The 24,718-nt window shown below is 43.2% G+C and overlaps 1 protein-coding gene across 5 annotated transcripts in view; it reads left to right on the top strand.

Annotated features, from left to right (window-relative positions):
- The window catches only part of pak1 (p21 protein (Cdc42/Rac)-activated kinase 1), a 229,038-nt gene that overhangs the window by 168,857 nt on the left and 35,463 nt on the right, over positions 1-24,718 (top strand). For all 5 annotated transcript variants that reach the window (XM_072576856.1, XM_072576859.1, XM_072576860.1 and 2 more), the window contains exons 3-5: positions 5,442-5,542; positions 13,305-13,452; positions 22,846-22,883. In XM_072576856.1, the coding sequence (XP_072432957.1) occupies positions 5,442-5,542; positions 13,305-13,452; positions 22,846-22,883 (287 nt within the window). The remainder of the gene's footprint in view (positions 1-5,441; positions 5,543-13,304; positions 13,453-22,845; positions 22,884-24,718) is intronic.

The raw sequence follows: 24,718 nt of genomic DNA, 5'->3' as shown, positions 1-24,718 counted from the left end.
ACAAGTGACAATAAATCAATTCAATTCAATTCAATCCAACATGACTCTTGTCAGTTAGCAGCAGGATTGGAAGTCAGGCAGAACGTTTTCACATGAAAGCTGTGTGTGAATGGATTATAAATTTTAATGTGCAGTTCTAAAAAGTAAACAAAGAACCTGGGGCTTGCGGTTTATGTGCAGCCCTTTGAAGGTGACAGAGTGTATAGAGAGTAACTACCAATGCACATGTAATTCTGGGCTTCATATATAGAGATACAAAAGATATTTGGAGACGGTGGCAACTACTTCAACGGCTACAAAATGAGTTAGTATGTAGTGGTTCGTGTCATCCATTACCTGAGCATTTTTGCTTCTATCTTCCATACGATTCTGTGTCTTTCCAAAATCTCTAACCAGACAGACATGAAAGAAGGAACCTGGCAAACGTAGGGAATAGATGGATTTCCTCAAACTGGTGTAATGCAGAACCCTGGTCTGCCCAGAGGACTGCATCCGGTTGTGGTCACCACATTTTAAGAAAGCTGTAGAGGCCCTTGAGAGTGTGCAGAGAAGATTTCACAGAATGGTTCTAGCATGAAACATTTTAGTTACAAATTAAGTTTAAAAGCTGAGCCTGTTCCTTGGGGCATAGGAGACTGAGGGGAGTTTTGACAGGCATTCCCATTAATTTGGTAAAAGGGCTAGGGCAGGACTTTTTTATGTAGCGAGTAGTAATGACCTGTGTTCAAGAGTGGTTGAAGAAGCGATGTCAATGATAGCGAGTTTTGAGGAGATTTGTAGCTCAGGTTGAGGTTTTGGATGTAGGTTTGCTCGCTGAGCTGGAAGGTTCATTTCCAGATGTTTCGTCACCCTACTAGGTAACAACTTCATTGGGCCTCAGGCGAAGCACTGCTGATAATTCCTGCATTCTATTTATATGTTTGGGTTGGTGATGTAATTTCCGGTGGTAATGTCACTTCCTGTTCTTTTTGTCAGTGGGTGGTAGATGGGGTCTATCTAACTCGATGTGTTTATTGGTAGACTTGCTTCTAGGAATTCTCGTGCATGTCTTTGTTTGGCTTGTCCTAGGATGGATGTGTTGTCCCGGTCGAAGTGGTGTCCTTTCTCATCCATATGTAAGGATACTAGTGACAGGGAGTCATGTCGTTTTGTGGCTAGTTGGTGTTCATATATCCTGGTGACTAGTTTTCTGCCTGTTTGTCCAATGTAGTGTTTGTTACAGTCCTTGCATGATTTTTTGTAAATGACATTAGTTTTGCTTGTTGTCTGTATAGGGTCTTTCAGGTTCATTAGCTGCTGTTTTAGTGTGTCGGTGGGTTTGTGGGCTACCATGATGCCAAGGGGTCTGAGTAGTCTGACAGTCATTTCCAAGGTGTCTTTGGTGTAGGGGAGAGTGGCTAGGGTTTCTGGTCGTGTTTTGTCTGCTTGTTTGGGTTTGTTGCTGGGAAATCAGTGGACTGTGTTCATTGGGTACCCATTCTTTTTGAATACAAACACTGCATTGGACAAACAGGCAGAAAACTAGCCAGCAGGATACATGAACAGCAACGAGCCACAAAACGACATGACCCTCTCTTACTAGTATCCTCACATATGGATGAGGAAGGACACCACTTCAACTGGGGCAACAACATCCATCCCAGGACAAGCCAAACAAAGGCATGCACAAGAATTCCTAGAAGCATGGCATTCCAACCAGAACTCTATCAACAAACACATCGAGTGAGACCCTATCTACCACTCCCTGAGAAAAAAAAAGGAAGTGACATCACTACCGGAAATGACATTACCAACCCAAAGGAACCTAAACATATAAATAGAAAGCAGGAGTCATCAGCAGTGCTTCGCCTGAGGCCCACTGAAGATGTTACCTAGTAGGGTGACGAAACATCTGGAAATTAACCTTCCAGCTCAGCGAGCAAACCTACAGCCAAGATATCAATAATTTTTTTAAAAATTGATCAGCCCGAGGACAAGAAGCTCAGAGTAGAGACACTGAGGAGTAAAATAGAATTGGTAGGATAGCTCGACAGAGCCAGCATAGACTTAATGGTGGTATTCTGTGACTTGATGTGTATTCTGTGACTTAATGACTCTATCTCCTAAACTGTTGTACGAACTTTGTCTACGGTTGGCTTCCCTGAATTAGCAATGTATTTGATCAAAAAAATATTTGCAGTTATACATTTATTTACCTTTTGTGACTTAAATTTCACTGATTGTAGGTTCTTTTAAGTAGATGTTGCACAGCACTTTCTAGGTGAAGTGGTCTGCTGGTGGTTTCTATTAATTTGATAGTGCTAACATTTTTCTGCTCACTCCTGTTGTATCCATGGGGACTGCCCATGAGAGGGTGAAGCAGAACAAAGTGAACATAATTGAAGCTTAAAGTACACCTACGTTACTGTCATCTACATGACTGGCTCCTACGTAAATCTCTTTTACCCACTGTCAGGCTCACAACTTAAAGTTCATTTTCCCTGGCGTCATCCATACTTCATGCTCAGAAAATTATTAACGGAGTGGGAGAGAGGCCAAGGTTCTACGGTGAATCTTGCAGGAAGCACTTTCGCCTAAGTTAGAGTGTGGAGGTTTGACCCTTGCTCCAGAAGTAGACAATAGCACTGTGTCAATTGCAGTATTGGGAAGATGCACAAGATCAGAGGAGTTAGCTTTCGATGAGAGGTTGCATTAGGTCAGCCTGATCGTACAGCTCAGTTGGATGTTGAACATTCCAATCCTCCTTCACAGCATAGGAAAGATGTGGATGCTTTGGAGAGGTTTCAGAGGAGGTTTACCAGGATGCTGCCTGGAATGGAGGGCTTACGAAGAGAGGTTGACTGAGCTTGGACTTTATCATTGGAAAAAAGAAGGAAGAGAGGGGACCTAATTGAGGTATACAAGATAATGAGAGGCATAGATAGAGTTGATAGCCAGAAACATTTTCCCAGGGCAGAAATTGTTAACACGAGGGGACATAGTTTTAAGCTGCTTGACAGAAAGTATAGAGGGGATGTCAGAGGCGGGTTCTTTACACAGAGAGTTGTGAGAGCATGGAATGCGTTGCCAGCAGCAGTTGTGGAAGCGAGGTCATTGGGGATATTTAAGAGACTGCTAGACATGCATATGGTCACAGAAATTTGAGGGTTCTTACATTAGGTTTTCCTCACATGAGGATCAATGGTCGGCACATCATCATGGGCTGAAGGGCCTGTTCTGTGCTGTACTGTTCTATGTTCTAATAGCAGGAGGTTTTCCCATCGTTCACGCTGTAATCCTTTTGCGAACAAAATCATCAAAACAGTTCAATGAGCCTAACTGCTTATTGTGGGGTCTTGCTGTGATAAATAACTACTGTCCTGCCAAGTTTATACAATGACTTGAAAGCAGTACATTGTATGGAAAGGTGCCTTGAAATATTTGTGCTGTATAAATGCACTTTATTTTCCCTTTACATTTGCCTAATTTTTTCCTCTTGTGTTCTTCATATTTGCTCCTTTTCCCTTTTTTTTCTCACTTGATGGCTATATTCACAATTACATGCTTACCGTTTCTGCACTTTTTTGACACCTTTTTCTTTTTCATTCACACTCTCTTGCTTTCTTACTCCTCCTTTTCCTCTTTTTTTTTCCCCCCCCTTCCCAGTTTCCCCTTCTCCTCTTTCTCTCCTCCCCACTTCCTTTTCCTCAAGCCCTCCCCCTTTTCAATCCTCCTTCCTCTCCCTCACCTCCCCACCTCCTCCCCATCACTAACTCTCTTTCCCACTCCCCTTCCTGTCTCCCCGTTCCCCTCCACTTTCTGTACCCTCCAGTCAATAATTATTAAAATCCATGTCACCAGGAGTGAAAAAGCATTAATTATCAGTGCTAAGGATATTCAGCAGGAAAGGTGAAGAGTAATCCAAGTTAAGGCATATAAACTGTTCAGAGTTTTGACTAAATAAATTTGATGTTTTGTCCATTAATGAGGCTCCTCTTGGTCATAGCTGACCATGGGTTGCATCCTCATTGTTCTGGCTTTCTGCTTTCCTGAAGCAACGTCGTTTGTGACTGAACAGACAATGCTGGAGTGCAGGTCCCCGGTTGCAGAGATCACATCTGTATGTGGTCATTGATCTGTTAGAATTGCTGCATTCCTTCCCTCGTGCCCATCCATTGGTACTGAGTCAGTAGCTAGTGGGTACAAATTGAAGATTTATGAATGAACTAAATGGATTCTGAACACATGGAAGGCTCAACCAGAAATGATGATGGAAGCACAATTCATAAAAGGCTTCTAAAAGATAAACAGTTGACTATTTGGTAATTTGCCATCACAGGCCTGGAAAGCCAGTTGTGTGCTGTGCTGTACAATTGTCCAATTCTGGGATGTGAGAGAGATATAAAGGACGCTCATGAAGTATAGTAAACAGAGTTGCATAACGTTTACAGCCAGAATTGAACCGTCAAATCCCAAGTGTGAGTTGTCCAATCAAGAGCCCAGTCCTCGGGGATTGTTGAACAAAAACATCATCACAGTTGAGCATCAAGCTGAGCCTGTGATGAACTGCGATAGATGGCATCTGGATCATTTTACTCCTGTCCCTCTTTTCATTGCTTTATGTTCTTATTTTATTGCTTGTTGTATTTCTCCCTTGAATTTTTGAATATTCTCTCCTTTGGGAAGGCCTTGATGATGCTGAAGCTAGTCCAGCTTTCTAAGCATCAGCAAAAAACCTCTGTTTGAACCTAATCATTTGAACAGAAGATTTTCACCATTGCTAAGAGTTCTGGGCTTTGCCTGTTGTGTTCTACCTGCTTTCTCTCCAGTACTGTAAGGATCATACTGGGAGGAGGGACGATGACTACAAAGGTTTCAGGTGTGGGAGATTGTTGGCCTGCAGTTGTAAGGGTATGATCCTCGTGCTTCCCCAGCCATTTGTGGGAAAGTGGTAAGCCCAAACTTCAAAGATTGAACGTTCATTAACACTAGGTGAACACTATACAGTTAATAGAACCATGCGCTTTTATTTGTCCGGACTTTACATTCTCCAACTTTTCAAAAGCTATGTCGGGGGTGGAGAGCCATTATACCGTCAGAGAAAATTGCTGAAGCTGTTTACGTGACAGTGGTGTAATTGAGTGAGTGCATTTTAAGAGGGCTTAAACATCATGAGTCATGAGTCTTGTCATGATTAATTTAATTTCTGTTCCTGTCCAGTTAACTGCAGTGATCATAAAACTTTGATGCCTGCTTGCTTTCCTCTGTAGTGCAGTATATAAATTGCTGCACTTTTCTGTTATGTTGCTCTCATTCTTTTATTGCTCACTGTTTTGGAGGTTGCATTTCTGACTCTGCCCCTTTTACGTTAAAAGCCTGTCCAGTTTTTGATGATTTTTCCCATTTAAGATGTTTCCCCTGCTGCTGTTCATGTCATTCACAAATAATCTCTCTGCTGACAGCCAACAGGAAAAAAGAACGGGAACGACCAGAAATCTCACTGCCCTCTGATTTCGAGCACACAATACATGTTGGATTCGATGCTGTCACAGGGGAGTTCACAGTAAGTAATTGTACACTTTATAATGGATGGGCGTAAGGGAAGAAACATCCAAAATTTCAGTATCTTAATGTGAAGTTTAATTTGCAGATAATAAGTAACGTAAACTTGATAGTATTGGATAGGTCCATGTTGGAATTGTGCTCCATGTGAACTGTGTCCCCTTTACTTGATCTTACCTAGTCAATTTATTCTTCTATTCCTTTCTCCATAATATGTTTATCTGCTTACTCTTGACTTGTCTCAACCTAGTAGAGTACGAGACAAGCAAAGCTTGTTCTTCCATCTGTTTCCACAGCTCGTTTCTCCTGAAACAATTTACTGGCCAGTTGCCAGAGGTTGTACTGAGTTGAGCCAGTCCTCATTGAGTATGGTTGGCCAGGTGACTCATTTTTGCGTATTGGATGTTTACAAGTTGATAACCAGTTTGTGTGGCCATATTATGAACGGGCATTCTGGGGGTTGGTTAGCTCAGTTGGCTGCATGCTGTTTTGCAATGCAAAATGACGGCAACAATGCAGACAAATGGGACTGTTTCAGTTTAGGAAAACTGGTCAACATGGACGAGTTGGGCTGAAGGGTCTGTTTCCGTGCTGTATGACTAACAGTAGGGTCAATTCCCACACGGCTGAGGTCACCTGGCAGGTTCGGCCTTCTCAGCCTTGTTTGAGTCTCAGGTCAGACTCACCACCAGTTCTCTCTCGAACAAGAGAATAGCCTATGGTCCTCTGGGAGGAGGCAGCTTTCACTTTGATCACATTCTGGATTAGAATTTGAACCCAGAGTTTCTGGCTCTGAGAAAGAGCAGCAATGCATGGCAACACACAGCCTCCGTTTTGTACCTATTTAGTTTCCCCTGAAATGAATTGTACTTCTGTCACAACTACTTAACGTGGTAGCTCGTTTCTACAAAGTAGAAAAAGAAAAATGAATCAAAGTAAGTGGGTATGTTATGAAGACCAAGACAGAGCAGCCTCTGTGTTTGGACTGCAGCCAAATGCTGCCTGCGGGCAGCAATACTTATCCTGAGTGAGTATCATAAGACCACACGCTGTGGAAGCAGAAGTAGACCATTTGATGAGATCATGGCAGATCTGATAATCTTCACCTCCACTTTCCTGCCTTATCCCCATGACACTTCCTGATTAAAAATCTGTCTATCTTAGCTTTGCTTTTAATTAATGACACAGCCTCCGACACCTCTGTGGTGAAGAATTCTCCACCCTCTCAGAAGAAGCTCCTCCTCAACTCTGTCCTAACTGGATGATGCTTTGAATTTTATGCCCTCTGGTCCTACGTTCTCCCAAATGGGAAAACCACTTCTCCACTTTAACTCTGTCAAGCCCCCTAAGAATTTTGTGTTTGAAAAAGGTTGCCTCTCATTCTCCTAAACTGAAGTGAGTATGAACCCTACCTGTCCTCATAAGAAAATCCCTCTATGTCAGGTATCAGGTAAAACTTCTCTGGACTGCCTCCAATATCAATATACCGTTCCCTCAATGACAGGAAAAAAACTGTTATATTTCAGGTGTGCTCTGACTAGTGCCTAGTATAGATTTAGCAATAACTCTCCATTTCTTTACTTCATCCCTTGTGAAGTGACGGCCAATGGTCCATTTCCTGTCCTTTTACAGTTGTCTATCTTCAATGCTAGTTTTTTTTTGTTATTCATTCATGAGGGCCCCCAAATGCCTCTGTACTCAGACATTATGAGCTGGAGTGAGAGTTGGAGATTCTCCACCTTGTAAGAGAGAGTGCAAAATGTCTCACCAGTGCTCCATACCTCAGTGACCCCTTGTGACAAGATACTGATTCAGTAGAGGGTTGCTGGGTGTGTGTTTTTGGAGAACATCATGAACAAGGATCTATACTGAGGAACTGGGCCTGGAGGGTTATAGCCTCTGGATTATTAACTGAGCCACCTGCAAATTGTGGGACGGATTATGAAAGTGAGCATAACGTGAGGTGTGAGAGGGATTTGGGTTTATAGACCATGTGGTGAAAATGGTAGCACATACAGCTCCAGGTCAGAAAGCAGCATGTGCAAACTATCATTGTGGCCACGGTTTCTTTCAATATTTTACACTTCCAGAGTTGATCACATTAATCTCCCCAGGTACTACGACCAGGCTTTGCATTTCTGGGACTTCCAATCCAGCCTCTTCAGAAATGCGGGCTGTATTCTTCTTCATAATGGGGGTCAGGGGAGACAAATCATGGCTATTTTTACAGCCCTGGCTTCCATGTTCTGGTAAGCCTTCATTCAGTTGACTAAAATAACTGCACAGAGGCTGGTATCCTGTCAACAAGTCATCCTTTATTTACATGTGCACAGTATACAGGCTGTGGCCAGCCAGCTCTGAGTCAGTCCTCGAAGTGAGGGGATTCTGAATCCCTGTTCCTTTTTCTTTAATTTAACTTAACTTATTCTTCTAATCAACCTGTTCAAGGATGCTATTACATAGCTCTGGAGCAGGTGGGACTTGAACCCAGCTCTCTCAGTTCTACACCACAGAACTACCCACCCTTGTTTATATATTTTTTCTTTTGTCCCTTACCCCTGCACTACTGCCTGACTGCAGTAGTGCTTATTTTTCCCCAACACCCCTTGTTTACGTATTTTTTCCCCCCACCACCAGGAAGAAAGGAAACACCCGAATGGCCAGTGACAAGCAATGCCATTCTCACCCCTTGTTTATTTTTTTTTCAGAACCTCTGACAGTTGTTTATTTTTTTTTCAGAAGGGGGGAAGACACCCGAGTGGCCAGTCACAACTCCAGGGTGTTGGTGGACACCGCGTGACAGTTGTTTATTTTTTTTTCCTTACCCCCACACTACCGCCTAACTGCGGTAGTGCTTATTTTTTTCCCAGCACCCATGGTGTGTATGTGTGTACATGTGCGACACAGTGAAAGACACACACTCCGGTTTATTTTTTTTTCCAAAGTGCACAAATCTTTATTCAATTGCCACCACCAGGAAGATAGGAAAAACACCCGAGTGGCCAGTGACGAGCACTGCCATTCTCACCCCTTGTTTATTTTTTTTTTATTTTTTTAAATTTTTTTCTCTTTACTCCCACACTACCGCTTAACTGCGGTAGTGCTTATTTTTTCCCCAGCACCCATGGTGTGTGTGTGTGTGTAGATGTGAGACACAGTGAAAGACACAAAGTGCACGAATCTTTATTCAATTTCCACCACCAGGAAGAAAGGAAACACCCGAGTGGCCAGTGACGAGCACTGCCCTTCTCACCCCTTGTTTATTTATTTTTTTTTTTAACCCCCACACTACCGCCTAAGTGCGGTAGTGCTTATTTTTTCCCCCAGCACCCATGGTGTATGTGTGTGTGTGTAGATGTGAGACACAGTGAAAGACACAAAGTGCACGAATCTTTATTCAATTTCCACCACCAGGAAGAAAGGAAACACACCCGAGTGGCCAGTGACGAGCACTGCCCTTCTCACCCCTTGTTTATTTTTTTTTTTTTATTTTTTTTTTATTTTTCTTTTTTTTTGGGAAGGAAACACTCGAGTGGCCTCACCCCTTGTTTATTTTTTTTTTATTATTTTTTTTTTCTTTTTCTTTTTTTTTTGGGAAGGAAACACTCGAGTGGCCTCACCCCTTGTTTATTTGGTGTGCCAGGGCTCCCTGATTTGGTCCAGGTTAACAACCCCAATCAAGGATTTCATATTCAATCAGATCCACCTGGTTTCAATCACTATACTAACACACTCAAAAAGCTTTGGATAATTTAAATAGCTCTGTGTTAGTGAATGAATGTGGGTGGATAATTGGATAAGTTGACAGCAGGATAGGGTGGCCTGGCCTGGCCTGTTTCAGAGGTGGTTGTGAGGTTTGTGGATGTTAGTTGTATAGTTACCCTGCCTTTGAGCATGACTTTAATACAATTCACATTTTCTGGAAGTCGGTGCTTTGGGACTTCCAAGTGGTTTCAACACATTTCTTTGAGGATGTGTTGGTTTTCAGTTATTCAGATCTGGGCCAGTGTTTCCTTGGTAAAAATTGTGATGGCTTAAGCGACTTTGGGTGGGAAGTGGGAGGTATGTAAAGGTAGAATGTGATGTAAAGGTATGGAAAATAACAAAAGTTAATTGAAAGGTGGCACTTGTATGGAGAGGGCTGGAATACTAGGAATTAGAAACCATGCTTCAGCTGTGTGTGGAAAAGATAACATTGATCTTTCAGAGGAACTATTGTACAGTTTACCACAGTGATATCTGGGCTGTAAGTCTTAAACTGTGAGGAAAAGTTACCGACATTTGTGGAATTTAGAGGGTTATGGTGTGATTTTTGTCAGTTCAACATCATGGAATTCCATGCAAAACAACACTGCATGTGTCCCAACACCCATGGGCTGTGGCAGCTTACCACTGTCACCAAGAACCGTTGGCAATGGGATGGCCTACCAGTGAAGCCCACATCGTTTGAATTAATTTTTAAAAATGTTTTAATTTTGAAGCTGTTAAGAGGGACAGATATGGCAGACAGGAACTATTTTCATTGATCAGTGTGTCTGGGAGTGGGTGTCAAGCAATTGGTCAAATTTTTCAAGACTGAAATTAGGAAACATTTCGACACACACTTTTTGTAGAAGTTTGAAAGTTTTCCACAAGTGTTAATTGATACTAGGAGAAAGTAAGGACTGCAGATGCTGGAGATCAGAGCTGAAAATGTGTTGCTGGAAAAGCGCAGCAGGTCAGGCAGCATCCAAGGAGCGGGAGAATCGACGTTTCGGGCATGAGCCCTTCTTCAGGAAAGGCTTAATTGATACTAGGCCAATTACTGAGAATTGTGAACGCAGCCCAGTCCATCACGTAAGCCAGCCTTCCTTCCACTCACTCCACCTACACTTCCTGCTGCCTTGGGAATGCAGCCAATATAATCAAAGCCCCCTCCCATTTCGGTTATACTCTCTTCCACTCTCTCCCATCGGGCAGAAGATATAAAAGTTTGAAAACGTACCAACAGATTTCAGAACAGCTTTTTCATTGCAGTAGTCAAATTAATGAACAACCGTCTCTTAAAGTTGATTTTTCTCTGTACCTTCTCTTTAGCTGGAACACTATTTTCTGCATTCAGTTCTATTACCCTGATGTACTTAGGTAAAGTGTTATTGGCCTGCTTAGCATCCAAACCAATATTTTCCACTGTATCTTGGTACATGTGACAATAATAAAGCAAATCAAAAGTTGCTAAATTTAAATGGTTATTGACCTTTTCTATGAACTAAAGACACCAAGGGCAAAGGTGGATATGAGAGTCAGGGAGCAGATTCTTTATTGTCTCAATGAATGACCAAACAGGCTTTGGATACTAAATGGCTTACTCCTTTTAAAATTTTTTAAAGGTTGTATCAGGTCATTCCTCAGTCTATTTTTTTTTTCCTGAGAGAAAAGAGTCCCAACCTGTTCAAAACTTGCTGATCATTATAGTTACTTTAAGCAAACTGTTAAGGCACGGGTCCAGGATATAGAGTCATAGAGATGTGCAGCTTGAAACAGACCCTTCGGTCCAACCTGTCCATGCCAACCAGAAAACCCAACCCAATCTAGTCCCATCTGCCAGCAGCCGTCCCTTATCCCTCCAAACCCTTCCTATTCATATACCCATCCAAATGCCTCTTAAATGTTGCAATTGTACCAGCCTCCACCACTTTCTCTGGCAGTTCATTCCATCCATGCACCACCCTCTGTGTGAAAAGTTGTCCCATAGGTCTTTTTTAATATCTTTCCCCTCTCATCCTAAACCTATGCCCTCTAGTTCTGGACTCCCTGACCCCAGGGAAAAGACTTGGTCCATTTATCCTATCCATAATTTTGTAAACTTCTATAAGGTCACCCCACAGCTTCCGATGCTTCAGGGAAAACAGCCCCAGCCTGTTCAGCCTCTCCCTGTAGTTCAGATCCTCCAACCCTGGCAACATCCTTGTAAATCTTTTCTGAACCCTTTCAAGTTTCACAACATCTTTCCGATAGGAAGGAGACCAGAATTGCACATGATACTCCAACAGTGGCCTAACCAATGTCCTGTACAGCCGCAACATGACCTCCCAACTCCTGTACTCGATACTCTGACCCATAAGGGAAAGCATACCAAACGCCACCTTCACTATCCTATCCTATGTGGGGACTTGAACCCATGTCTACTGGTTCAGAGATAGGGACACTACCACTGACCTATCATCATTATCTCCGATCTGATATTGGCCTGCTAGTACACCACCCCTCTCACCTCCATCCCAGGGTCCCAAACAGTCCTTCCAGGTGAGACAGAGATTCACCTGTCTCTCCTCTAGTTTACTGCATCAGGTGCTCCCAATATGGTCTTCTCTACATCGGGGAGACTGAATGTAAACTCCAGGAACGGTTCACCAAGCATCGCAGGTGGGTCCTCATGGGCTGATTGGACTTCCCAATCACCGCCTGTTTCAATTCCCTCAACGACTCCCTTTCCAACATGACCATCCTTGGCCTCCTCCATTACTAAAACAAACCACAGCTCCTATTGGCGGAACAGCATGTTATCTTCCGCCTGGGAACCAGACAGCTCAGAGGGCTGAACATTGAGTTCTCCAATTTCAAATAACCTCCCTCCTCATCCCCTGCCCCTGCCCCTCCCCCCTTGCTTCCACTGCTTCCTGCCACCAACTGGTTGTGCCATTAACCAACCAGGTCGTGCCCTCTACGTGTCTTCACCTATCCCCACTTCTCCCACCCTGATCCCACGTCCCCTTTTATCTGCAACTCCCCCCACACACCCCCAATCCTGAAGAAGGGTTATGCCTGAAACATCAACTTCTGTACCTCCTGATGCTGCCTGGTATGCTGTGTTCTTCAGCCTCCTGCCTGTCTACTTTCGATTCCAGCATCTGCAGTTTTTCTCCATCATCCTAATAAGACCAGTCCTGTGCATATTTTAGTTTTATAAAATAACACAGCTAAAAAAGGTGAAAAAAAATTTAGAACAGCTGTCAGAGTTCTTCACGCAATGCGCTATCATTGCTTGGAATCTGTAACTGTGAAGGGGTTGAATTATGTGATAGATCACCTTCATCGCAGAATCCCTACAGTATGGAAACAGCCCATTTGGCCCAACAAGTCCACACCGACCCTCTAAAGAGTAACCCACCCAGGCTCATTCCCTAGACTCTATATTTCCTCTGACTAATGCACCTAACCTGCACATCCCTGAACACTATAGGCAATTTAGCATGGCCAATTCACCTAACCTGCACATCTTTGGACTGTGGAAGGAAACCCATGCAGATGCAGGGAGAATGTCTATGTGGAGTTTGCACAGTTGCCCGAGGCTGGAATCGAACCCAGGTCCCTGGCGTTGTGAGGCAGCAGTGCTAACCAATGAGCCACTGTGCTACCCCAAGAACCCTATCTGAGCTTATTCAGTAAATCACTGAACCACAGTTGGTTTAGTCTCTGATCTGTGATGAGTTAATACATGTCCATATTTCAGTGGGGATTTTTAACTGATGCCTGCTCTTAGGTTATTGCAAGGAAATTGGGCAGAATTTTGTCATCAGTCATTGCAATCCAGTGGAATCTTGTTGGGAGTTGATGTTGGAGGTCCAGCACAATATTGAGTCCAAAAGGTTTTAAAGAAAATTAATAATAGACTGATGAAATTTGCTGCTGCTGGAAATTGTTTCATGTAATCCTGAGTGGATTTTAGGGTTAAATTTATTCTTTTCTTTTGTCTCTTTTTTTTCCCCCCACCTCCATCCCAGGGCATGCCAGAGCAATGGGCTCGGTTACTACAGACATCAAATATCACCAAATTAGAGCAGAAAAAGAATCCACAAGCAGTGTTGGATGTTTTGAAATTCTACGATTCAAAAGAAACTTCAAATAGTCAAAAATATATGAGCTTCACAGGTAAGAGGCAATTTATTTATTTTTTCCATTCTAGTTTTCTTAATGTTCCTTTATCTTTCTCTCCTCCTCCTCCCATGCAGCAAGACAAGATGGTCTGGGTTGTAACCTGATATACAACTGTTGTTCATTGACTTGCAAGATGTAGGGGGTGATGGACTCTTAGTGGAATGTGGCACTGACAGCCAGGTTTCTGGTACAGAGACTAGTTCTATCGTTGGTGGGGCGGGGAGCTGGTGCAGGAGCAAAGGATTCATATTTTTGGAATCTCTTCTGGGGTAAAAGTGACCTTTACAAGAAGGACTGATTGCACCTGAATTAGAAGGGGGCTAATGTACTGGTGGGGAGATTTGCTAGAGCTGCTTGAGAGGATTTAAACTAGTAAGGTGGCGCAGGTGGGAGGTAGTGAGGAAAGCGATCAGTCTGAGATTGGTATAGTTGGGGAAAGGAGTAAATAAAATAGTCAGGGCAGGCAGGAACAAAGCAGAGAATGAGTTAGGACTGATAAATTAAACTGCATTTATTTAAATGCAAGAGGCCCAACAGGTAAGGCATTTGAAGTGAGGACATGGTTAAGAACCTGGTACTGGGATATCATAGCAATTATGGTTCAGGGATGGACAGGACTGGCAGTTTAATGTTCGAGGGTATAGATGGTATGGGCAGAATAGAAAGTGGATGGGTGGTGGTGGCAAGAGAAAAGGGTGAGTGACATTTTTGATGAGGGATAACACTACGGCTATATTTATGGGGGATATTCCTGTGATTACTCACAGGGAAGTTATTTGGGTGGAACTGAGAAATAAAAAAGGGATGATTGCTTTATTAGGATTGTAGACCCCCAATAGTCAGCGGGAAATTGAGAAACAAATTTGTCAGGAGATTTCAGTTATCTGTAAGAATAATAGGGTGGTTATGGTGGGGGATTTCAATTTTCCAAATATAGACTGGGACTGCCATAGTGTTAAGGGTGTAGATGGAGAGGAATTTAAGTGTGTATAGGAAAGTTTTCTGATTCAGTATGTGGATGTACCTACTAAAGGAGGTGCAAAACTTGACCTACTCTTGGGAAAGATTGCATGGCAAGTGACTGAGGTGTCATTGGGGGAGCACTTTTTGGCCAGTGACCATGATTCTATTGATTTTTAAAATAGTGATTGACAAAGATAAGCCGGATCTAAAAGTTTTTAAAAGTATTAGCATAAAAGAATTTTCAAAAGTTGACTGGGAGCAGATGTTTGCAGGTAAAGGGATGACTGGAAAATGGGAAGCCTTCAGAAATGAGATAGCGAGAGTCCAGAAACAGTGTGTTCCTGTTATAGTGAAGGACAAGGCTAGTAGGTGTAGGGAATGCTGGATGACTAGAGTAATTGAGATTCTCGTCCAGAATAAGAAAAGAACAGATATCATGTATAGAAGCAGGGGTCGGGTAAATGCTTAGAGTATAAAGGTAGGAGTATACTTGAGAGTGAAATCAGGAGGGCAAAAAGTGGACATGAGCGAGTTTTAGAAAATCGGGTTAAGGAGAATCCAAAGGGATTCTGCACAGATGTGAAGGACAAAAGGGTAACTAGGGAGAGAATAGAGCCCCTTAAAGATCAGCAAGGCCACCTTTGTGTGGAACCGCAGAAGATAATAGATGAGTGTTTTGCATCAGTGTTTACTGTGGAGAAGCATATGGAAGATAGAGAACATGGGCAAATAAATAACCACTTCTTGAAAAATATCCATATTACAGAGGTGGTGGTACTGGATGTCTAAAAATGCATAAAGATGGATAAATTCCCAGGACCTGATCAGGTATACTCTAGGACTGAAGCTGGGATTGCTGGTCCCTTGCTGAGATATTTATGTCATCGATAGCCACAGGTGAGGTGCCAGAAGATGGGAGTTTGGCTAACGTGGTGCCACTATTTAAGAAAAGTGGAAAGGGAAAGCCAGGGAACCATAGACCAATGAGCCTGACATCAATGGTTGGCAAATTAATGGAGGGTATCCTGAGGGACAGGATTTACATGTATTTGGAGAGGCAAGGACTGATTAAGGATAGAAAACATGGTTTTGAGCATGGGAAATAGGCGCTTCGGCCCAACAAATTCATGTGATCCTCCAATCAGTATCCCACCAACACTCATTCCCCTACCCGATTACTCTATATTTGCCCTGACTAATGCACCTAACCTATAGGTCCCCAAACACTGTGGGCAATTTAACATGGCCAGTTCATCTAATCTGCACATCTTTGGATTGTGGGAGGAAACTGGAGCACTCAGAGGAAATCCATGTAGACATAGGGAGAATGTGCAAACTCCACACAGACAGTTGCCAGAGGCTGGAATCGAACCCCAGGTCCCTGGTGCTGTGAGGCAGCAGTGCTCGCCACTGAGCCACCATGCTGCCCACATGACTGAGTCTTTTTTTTGGCAGAAGTACTGATGAGGATTGATGAGAGCAGTTTGGTGGAGTGATCGATATAGACCTCGGTAAGGTGTTTGATATGGTTCCTGGAATACAGGGAGATCTAGCTATTTGGATACAGAACTGGGTTGAAGGTAGAAGACAGAGTGGTGGAGGGTTGCTTTTCGGGCTGGAGACCAGTGGTGTGCCTCAAGGATCAGTGCTGGTTCCACTGTTTTTTGTCATTTATATAAATTATTTGGATGTGAACGTAAGAGGTGTGATTAATAAGTTTGCAGATGACACCAAAATTGGAGGTGTAATGGACAACATAGGTTACCTCAGAGTACAGTGGGATCTTGATTAGATGGGCCAGTGGGCCGAGGAGTGTCAGATGGAGTTTAATTTAGATAAACATAAGATGTTGCATTTTGGAAAGGCAAATCAGGACAGGGCTTTTACACTTAGTAGTAAAGTCCTGGGAGTGTTGCTGAACAAAACTTGGAGTGCAAGTTCATAGCTACTTGAAAGTAGCGTTGCAGGTAGATAGGATAGTGAATGGGGTGTTTGATATGCTTTCCTTTATTGGTCATTGCATTGAGCATAGGAGTTGGAAAGTCATGTTGCGGCTATACAGGACATTGGCTAGGCCACTGTTGGAGTATTACATGCAATTCTGGTCTCCTTCCTATCAGAAAGATGTTGTGAAAATTGAAAGGGTTCAGAAAATATTTACAAGGATGTTGCCAGGGTTGGAGGATTTGAGCTAAAGGAGAAGCTGAATGGATTTGGGCTATTTTCCTTTGAGCTTCAGAGGCTGAGGGGTGACATTTATAGAGATTTATAAAATCATGAGAAGTACGGATAGGGTAAATAGACAAAGCATTTTCCTGAGGGTGGGGAAGTCTGAAACTAAAGAGCATATGTTTAAGGTGAGAGGGGAAAGATTTAAAGGGACCTAAAGGGCAACATTTTCATGCAGAGGGTGGTTGTGTGTATGATATAAGCTGCTGGAGGAAGTGATGGAGGTTGGTGCAATTACAACATTTAAAAGGCATCTTGGATGGGTATATGAATAGGAAGGGTTTAGAAGGGTATGGGCCAAGTGCTGGCAAATGGGACTAGCTTTATTTCTGATATCTGGTCAGCATGGACGAAGTTGCATCGAAGTGTCTGTTTCTGTGCTGTATATCTCTGTGATTCTTTGGTTGAGAGCTGTGTTCTTTGGCGTCAGTCATGTCTCTCTCCGTCTCTCTCCGTCTCTCTCTCTTCCCCCCCCCCCCCCGGCTCTCTCTCTTTCCCCCCCCCCCGTCTCTCTCTCTCTCTCTCTCTCCCCGTGTGTGTGTCTCTCTCTCTCTTCTCTTCTCCCCCCCCCCTCAAACTGCACAACGTACCGATTGTCCAATTCTGACCTCTTATAAACTTCAAGATTTCATTCAGTGCACAATACCGACTCTTTCTTCTGCCACCTTGAACATTCCTTTAAGATCCTTTTTTTTTTCGAAAGTCATTGATCCCTTTACTCTCCTTGAAATTACAAAATTAAAACTGTTCAACAGCAATTTATGTTAAGTTTGAAAATGTTTCAGTTCATTTAAAAGCTAATCTTAAACCTAAACAAAGGAAGCTGAGAGATGCAGCTTGGCTATTGAGAAACTGCATTAAAAGGTACGTCCATAGAGAGACAATGGGTTTCATGACAGGAAGCATACGTAGTGTACGGTGGTTGTAGAGTTAGTAGATGCACTGATGGTTATCTTCCAAAATTCTATGGACTCTGGAACAGACTGTGGAGACTGAATAAATGGTTGCAAATGTAACTCCAATATTTAATATTGGAGGAAGAGAGAAAACTGGAAACTATAAACCTGTTTGCCTGACCTCCTTCAGAGGAAAATTGCAAGAACACATGATTAAAATATGGTAACAGAATGTTTGGATGTACAGGTAATGGTAAAATTGCACAGAATAAACTATGAAAGGGAAATAATGGTTTGCAAAATTTTAGTAGCTTTTTGAGATTCTGATTAGTAGAGTAGTTAACGGGTTACAAGTTCCTTAAAGGTTTTGATGCAGTCCCTCACAAGAATTTAATACAATTAGAGCATATGAATTTGCTAGGAGTGTACTGGAATGATTGACTACTGTTTAACAGACAGAAAGCAGAGTCGGAATACCTGAATAATTTTTCAGGTTGGCAGGCTGTGGTTACTGGGATGCTGCAAGGATCAGTACTTGGCTTATTCACAATCTGTTTGGATGTGGTGTTTAATTTTGCAAGTGACACAAACTAAGTGGAACTGGGAATTAGGAGGAGGATTGCAGGGATATATCAAAAGGCTTTGGAGAAGCTAAGTGTATTGCGTCTGTTGATTTTTTTTTGCCCATTCGGTGAGGCAAAATGTGACATTACCCACTTTGGTGGAAAAAAACAGAAGTACAAGAATACTTGAATGGTGAGAGGCTGGAATTGTTGAACATCAAAGGGTTTTAGATGTTCAGAAGTTACTGAAATTTAACATGCAGGTCCAGCAAGCAATTAGGAAAGCAAATAGTATGTTGACCTTTTATTACAAAAGGGTTTTAAGGATGTTTTGATCCTGGACAAGACCGCCAACTTGTGTTTCAATATGGTTAGGGATGGCTAACTTCACTTTTAAAGTAGACCAAGTGGGAGGTCCAAGGGGCTGAATATGAAAATAAAGCCACATTGTTCCACAGCTTTGAACATTCAATAATAAAGTTCACTATGCTTGGTAGGACATAACTTCATCATTGCTAAATGGAGACTAGCAATTGAAGCTTTCTGCCTTACACTTATCAGTGCTAGGATGCAGGAAGCCGATTTGGGAAAAAAGGCACAATCGCTGCATGCAGTGGGTGTTGCTTCCCCCCACCACCAAGTCTATTTCTTGTATCCTAGTTCCAATGAACTTCTAGCCTCCTTTTAATAACATTTAAACTTTACAACATTAGAACAGCAATACAATTTATAATTCATTCTTGTATTCTAACCCAGAATTAACGTGGTAAATATTGATAGTAAATTACGATGGAACATCATATAGTGCACAGCAAATCAACCTGCGAACAATACAGATCCGAAGGTTTTCTCAATAATACTTCCCCAGACGTTAATGATGTAATAGGGTCATCATAACCCATTAAACAGTTCTTCTCTTTTTTTTCCCATCTGGCCTCAACTCTCGACTGTGTTCTATCCTGTTGTGGTTGATTACTCTCCTTTTCCTGAGTCAATGTTCATATGAGATCCAGATGCTGAACTCCACTACTTTCTCTCAGATAACAACTCAGACTTTATTCTATGAATATCTAGTTCCATCAAGCTACAGTGACCTGGGCTTTTCCTTGAACTGTAATCTTGTTCAATTTCATCAAGTACTTACTGCTGTGAGCTTTTTAACCTACACATTTAGTTGTACTGAAATGTTGGCAACACATTCTGAGCTCCCACAGATCCCAGCACTTTTCCAGACCCCTGCCCACTAACACCTACAACTTCTGCCTGATATCCAACAGCATAGAGCTATCCAATGCTCTTGACATGTAAATTAAAACAAAAAACTGCCAATGCTGGAAATCTGAAATAAAAACAGAAATTGCTGGAGAAACTCAGCAGGTCTGGCACCATCTGTGGAGAGACAGCAGAGTTAGCATTTCAAATCCAATGGCCGCCTTAAGAATTAAGTCTGAAGGTCTTTGAGGAAAGATTAAATGCATTAAGCCTACATAGGCCAGATTTTTGAAAAATGGGAGCTGTTGGATCTCATTCAAACAAAATCAAGTTCTTGCGGGGATTCAGAAGAAAAATGTTTGCCTTGGCTGACTAATGGTCTAGGACCAGAAGAAACTGCCTCAGAATATGGCACAGCTGAAAAATGTGTTGCTGGAAAAACACAGCAGGTCAGGCAGCATCAAAGGAGCAGGAGAATTGACATTTCGGGCATAAGCCCTTCTTCAGGAATGAGGAGGGTGTGCCAAGCAGGCTAAGATAAAAGGTAGGGAGGAGGGACTTGGGGGAGGGGCGTTGGGAATGCGATAGGTGGAAGGAGGTTAAGGTTAAGGTGAGGGTGATAGTCCGGAGAGAGGGTGGGGGCGGAGAGATCGGGAAGAAGATTGCGGGTCAAGAAGGCGGTGCTGAGTCTGAGGGTTGGGACTGAGATAAGGTGGGGGGAGGGGAAAATGAGGAAGCTGGAGAAATCTGCATTCATCCCTTGTGGTTGGAGGGTTCCTAGGTGGAAGATGAGGCTGTCTTCCTCCAGGTGTCGTGTTGCCATGGTCTGGCGATGGAGGATGCCAAGGACCTGCATGTCCTTGGCGGAGTGGGAGGGGGAGTTAAAGTGTTCAGCCACAGGGCAGTTGGGTTGGTTGGTGCGGGTGTCCCGGCCGACCCATTGTCTCGGCCTGCTCCTGCCCCACCAAATTCATCTCTGCATACCTTGACACTGTCCTGTCCCCCTTAGCCCAAGAACTCCCCACCTACGTTCGGGACACCACCCACACCCTCCACCTCATCCATGATTTTCGCTTCCCTGGCTCCCAACGCCTTATCTTCACCATGGACATCCAGTCCCTATATGCCTCCATCCCCCATCATGAAGGCCTCAGCCCTCCGCATCTTCCTTTCCCGCCGATCCAACCAGTACCCTTCCATTGACACCCTCCTTCGACTGACTAAACTGGTCCCCACTCTGAACAACTTCTCTTTCCAATCCTCCCACTTCCTCCAAACTAAAGGAGTAGCCATGGGCACCTGCATGGGCCCCAGCTATGCCTGCCGCTTCGTCGGATATGTGGAACAGTCCATCTTCTGCAGCCACACTGGCACCACCCCCCACCTTTTCCTCCGTTACATCGATGACTGTATCGGTGCTACCTCGTGCTCCCACAAGGAGGTTGAACGGTTCATCCACTTTACTAACACCTTCCACCCTAACCTCAAATTTACCTGGACCGTCTCAGACTCCTCCCTCCCCTTCCTAGACCTCTCCATTTCTATCTCGGGCAACCGACTCAACACAGACATTTACTATAAACCGACCGACTCCCACAGCTACCTAGGCTACATCTCCTCCCACCCTGCCCCCTGTAAAAACACCATCCCATATTCCAAATTCCTTCACCTCCGCCGCATCTGCTCCCAGGAGGACCAATTCCAATACCAAACAGCCCAGATGGCCTCCTTTTTCAAAGACCGCAATTTCCCCTCTGGCGTGGTTGATGATGCATCTCCTCCACTTCCCACTCCTCTGCCCTTGAACCGCGCCCCTCCAATCACCACCAGGACAGAACCCCACTGGTCCTCGTCTACCACCCCATCAACCTCCAGATACATCGTATCATCCTTTGTCATTTCCGCCACCTCCAAACAAACCCCACCACCAAGGATATATTTCCCTTCGCTCCCCTCCCCTATCAGCATTCTGGAAAGACCACTCCCTCTGCGACTCCCTTGTCAGGTCCACAAACCCCACCAACTCAACCTCCACTCCCAGCACCTTTCCCTGCAACCGCAAGGAATGCAAAACTTGCGCCCACACCTCCCCCCTCACTTCCCTCCAAGGCCCCAAGGGATCCTTCTATATCTGTCACAAATTCACCTGCACCTCCACACACATCATTTACTGCATCCGCTGCACCCGATGTGGCCTCCTCTATATTGGGGAGACAGGCCGCCTACTTGTGGAACGTTTCAGAGAACACCTCTGGGGCACCCGGACCAACCAACCCAACCACCCCGTGGCTCAACACTTCAACTCCCCCTCCCACTCCACCAAGGACATGCAGGTCCTTGGACTCCTCCATCGCCAGACCATGGCAACACGACGGCTGGAGGAAGAGCACCTCATCTTCCGCCTAGGAACCCTCCAACCACAAGAGATGAATGCAGATTTCTCCAGCTTCCTCATTTTCCCCTCCCCCCCCCCCCCCCACCTTTATCTCAGTCCCAACCCTCGGACTCAGCACCGCCTTCTTGACCTGCAATCTTCTTCCCGACCTCTCCGCCCCCACCCCCTCTCTGACCTATCACCCTCACCTTAACCTCATTCCACCTATCGCATTCCCAACACCTCTCCCCTAAGACACCCCTCCCTGTTTTTTTATCTTAGCCTGCTTGGCACACCTTCCTCATTCCTGAAGAAGGGCTTATGCCCGAAACTTCGATTCTCCTGCTCCTTGGATGCTGTCTGACCTGCTGTGCTTTTCCAACAACATGTTTTTCAGCTCTGATCACCACCATCTGCAGTTCTCACTTTCTCCTTTCAGAATATGGCACAGGCCATTTAGATTGAGATGAGGAGGAATTCATCAGCAGATGGTGAATCTTTGGAATTCTAATTCCAGAGGACTCTGGATGCTCAGTCATTGAGCATGTTCGAGACTAAGATTAACATGTTGTACATCTTGAAAGTATTAAGAGTTAAGGACAAAATGCAGGAAAATAGTGTTGAAGTAGATGATCATCTGGTTGAATGGTGGAGCCATCTCTGTCGGCCTGTGTGGTTGACTCTTGCTCCATTTTAAAAAATATTATGTTTATTCTTTGAAGCCTATGTCTCTGGATGTACTTTTAGGCAACTGTCCCAACATCTCTACTCGGCTTGCTGTCAAATCTTGACCTCATGCCTTAGTAGATTGCTTGTTATAGGATGTCCAAGCTGTAAGTAAGTTTATAAAAATATTCCTGTCTTTGGACATTTGGTATGCTACACCATCCTTTTATTAATTATTTTAATTTAATCATTTTATCGCATTTCCTCTTAGCCTCAAATAGTAAGACCTATCTTGCTTTGCTGCATCCTTTGTGTTCCCATAGTGCTGCTAGATAGAGTTCCAGGTTGGGTGAGTTGCAGAGCATAGGAGTGCATGCAACTTGAGTGATTTGAGCCCCACAAACTCTGGCAATATTTTATGATGTTCTGAATTTTTGTTCCAGTAGTACACTTGTAACACAAATCTGTCCTCTGTTTTCTGCAGATAAAACAACAGATGGGTATGCTTCTTCAAATGCACTGGTAAGTTATTTTATTCAAATCGTTGTGTTAATGGTGGTTTGGAAATGGTTTCTTTTACAATTGGCATCACTGATAAGTGGTGCTCATGGTCAAAAGCTTTTATTGTCCTTTTCTCTGACCGCTGCTGCTCTGGAAATTAGAGACTAGAATCCATTTGTGGGATTCTAGGGATTTGTATGTCAAGAACATTTCAGAACAGTGTTCCCTCGTTTACTTTGCACGGTCAAACTGCATGGTCTCAAGAGTACTGAGCACCTTTGGGGTATTGCTGTGTGCAGCTTGTTTGATCTGCATGGAAAATTCCCAGTTGCTGCTTAGTGATGCACCTTTGTGTTGTTTACGGGTGAGATACAGGTTAAGATCTTAACAAAATGTTTAGGTGCTTGATTTGTAGAATAACGCAATATCTAGGAGAGTATTTCAGAAACTACTTGTGTGTTTTAAGAATGGAATATACATGTTTGAACAAAATATCTGAGCCAAGTAATGTGCTTTGTGAAAATGTAATATCAAAAGCTGTGCTAGTCCAGTTAGTTTGCAAATACACTGAGTTGTAAAAATACAAAAATGAGAATTTTTCCAGAATTTGATATTATTAGATTACAGAGTTAATCTGGATTTACTGTATAAACACACAAGCTGTTGGAGAAGAAAAGACCAAGATGCACTTAGCTGATTTGTGCCATTCTGATAGTCATAATAGAGTCACAGAGAAAGGTCATTTGACTTAGCACATCTGCACTGGTCAAAAACACCAACCTAATTATTTTAATCTCAAGAACGTTACTGGGTCTTTAGATTTCTGGACCAGCAGCAGTACCACTCGACCTTCACTTATCCTGATTTGTATCGTAGACTATTAACTATATTAACATGATGTTGATCAACTCTTGATATAATGGAGTTGTTGACTAACTAGAGCAATTGATCTGCAACAGACCCAGATGTGAAGTGAGGAAAATCATGGTGACAGAGAGCTTTGGGAATCATAAGTTGAAAAATCACTTGTTCTTTCCTAGAACAAGTTATTCCTATTTTAATGATGATCTGAATTGTCTTTCAAGCATCTCTAGCTTGTAATGTGTAAATACTCATGTACCAATTTCCAAAGCACTGGTGTAGTCTATATTACCACTTTTCTTCAGAACTTTAGTATCCATATTGCATTTCCTGTGTCAGTGTTGACGTTTCAAAGTACTCCTCTTATTCCGACCCTTTATTCCCTCAATCGCTCTGAATGTTCTCTACTGATTCCTCTGAATTGCTACTTTACCTTTTCCTAGCAAACCAAGAATGTGGCTGATGGGTCTTTTAACAGTTGTAAATTAAGGGCCCCTAAGGAATAAACCAGGGTATTAAAATGGCATATTTTTAACTCAAAGAAATCTCCAAGGGACACAGAGGCATAGTGATAATGTCTAGTCAGCCTAAGGCCTTGGCTAAGCTTTAGGGAATACAGCTTCATATCCTACCATGGCAACTAGTGGAATTTAAATTCAATCAATAAATCGGAATATAAAGCTAATCTCGTTCATAGTGACTGTGTGAACTATCATAGTTTCTTAAAACAATGGTTTATCTGGTTTAGTGAAGTAATGTCTTTTAGGGAAGGTATTCTACCAACCTTACCGGGTCTGACCTATTCATGACTCCATATCCACAGCAATGTGGTTGATTCTTAAGTGCTGTCTGAAATGGTTAAGATACTTAGTTCAAGGCCATTTAGGAATGATTAAGGGGACCAAGGATTACGGAGAGAAGCCAGGAGAACGGGGCTGGGAGATACATCAGCCATGATCGAATGGCAAAGCAGACCTGATGGGTCAAATGACCTA

Source organism: Chiloscyllium punctatum, chromosome 9, assembly GCF_047496795.1.
Source record: "Chiloscyllium punctatum isolate Juve2018m chromosome 9, sChiPun1.3, whole genome shotgun sequence".
NCBI lineage: Eukaryota > Metazoa > Chordata > Chondrichthyes > Orectolobiformes > Hemiscylliidae > Chiloscyllium > Chiloscyllium punctatum.
This window is presented reverse-complemented; position numbering and strand designations above follow the sequence as displayed.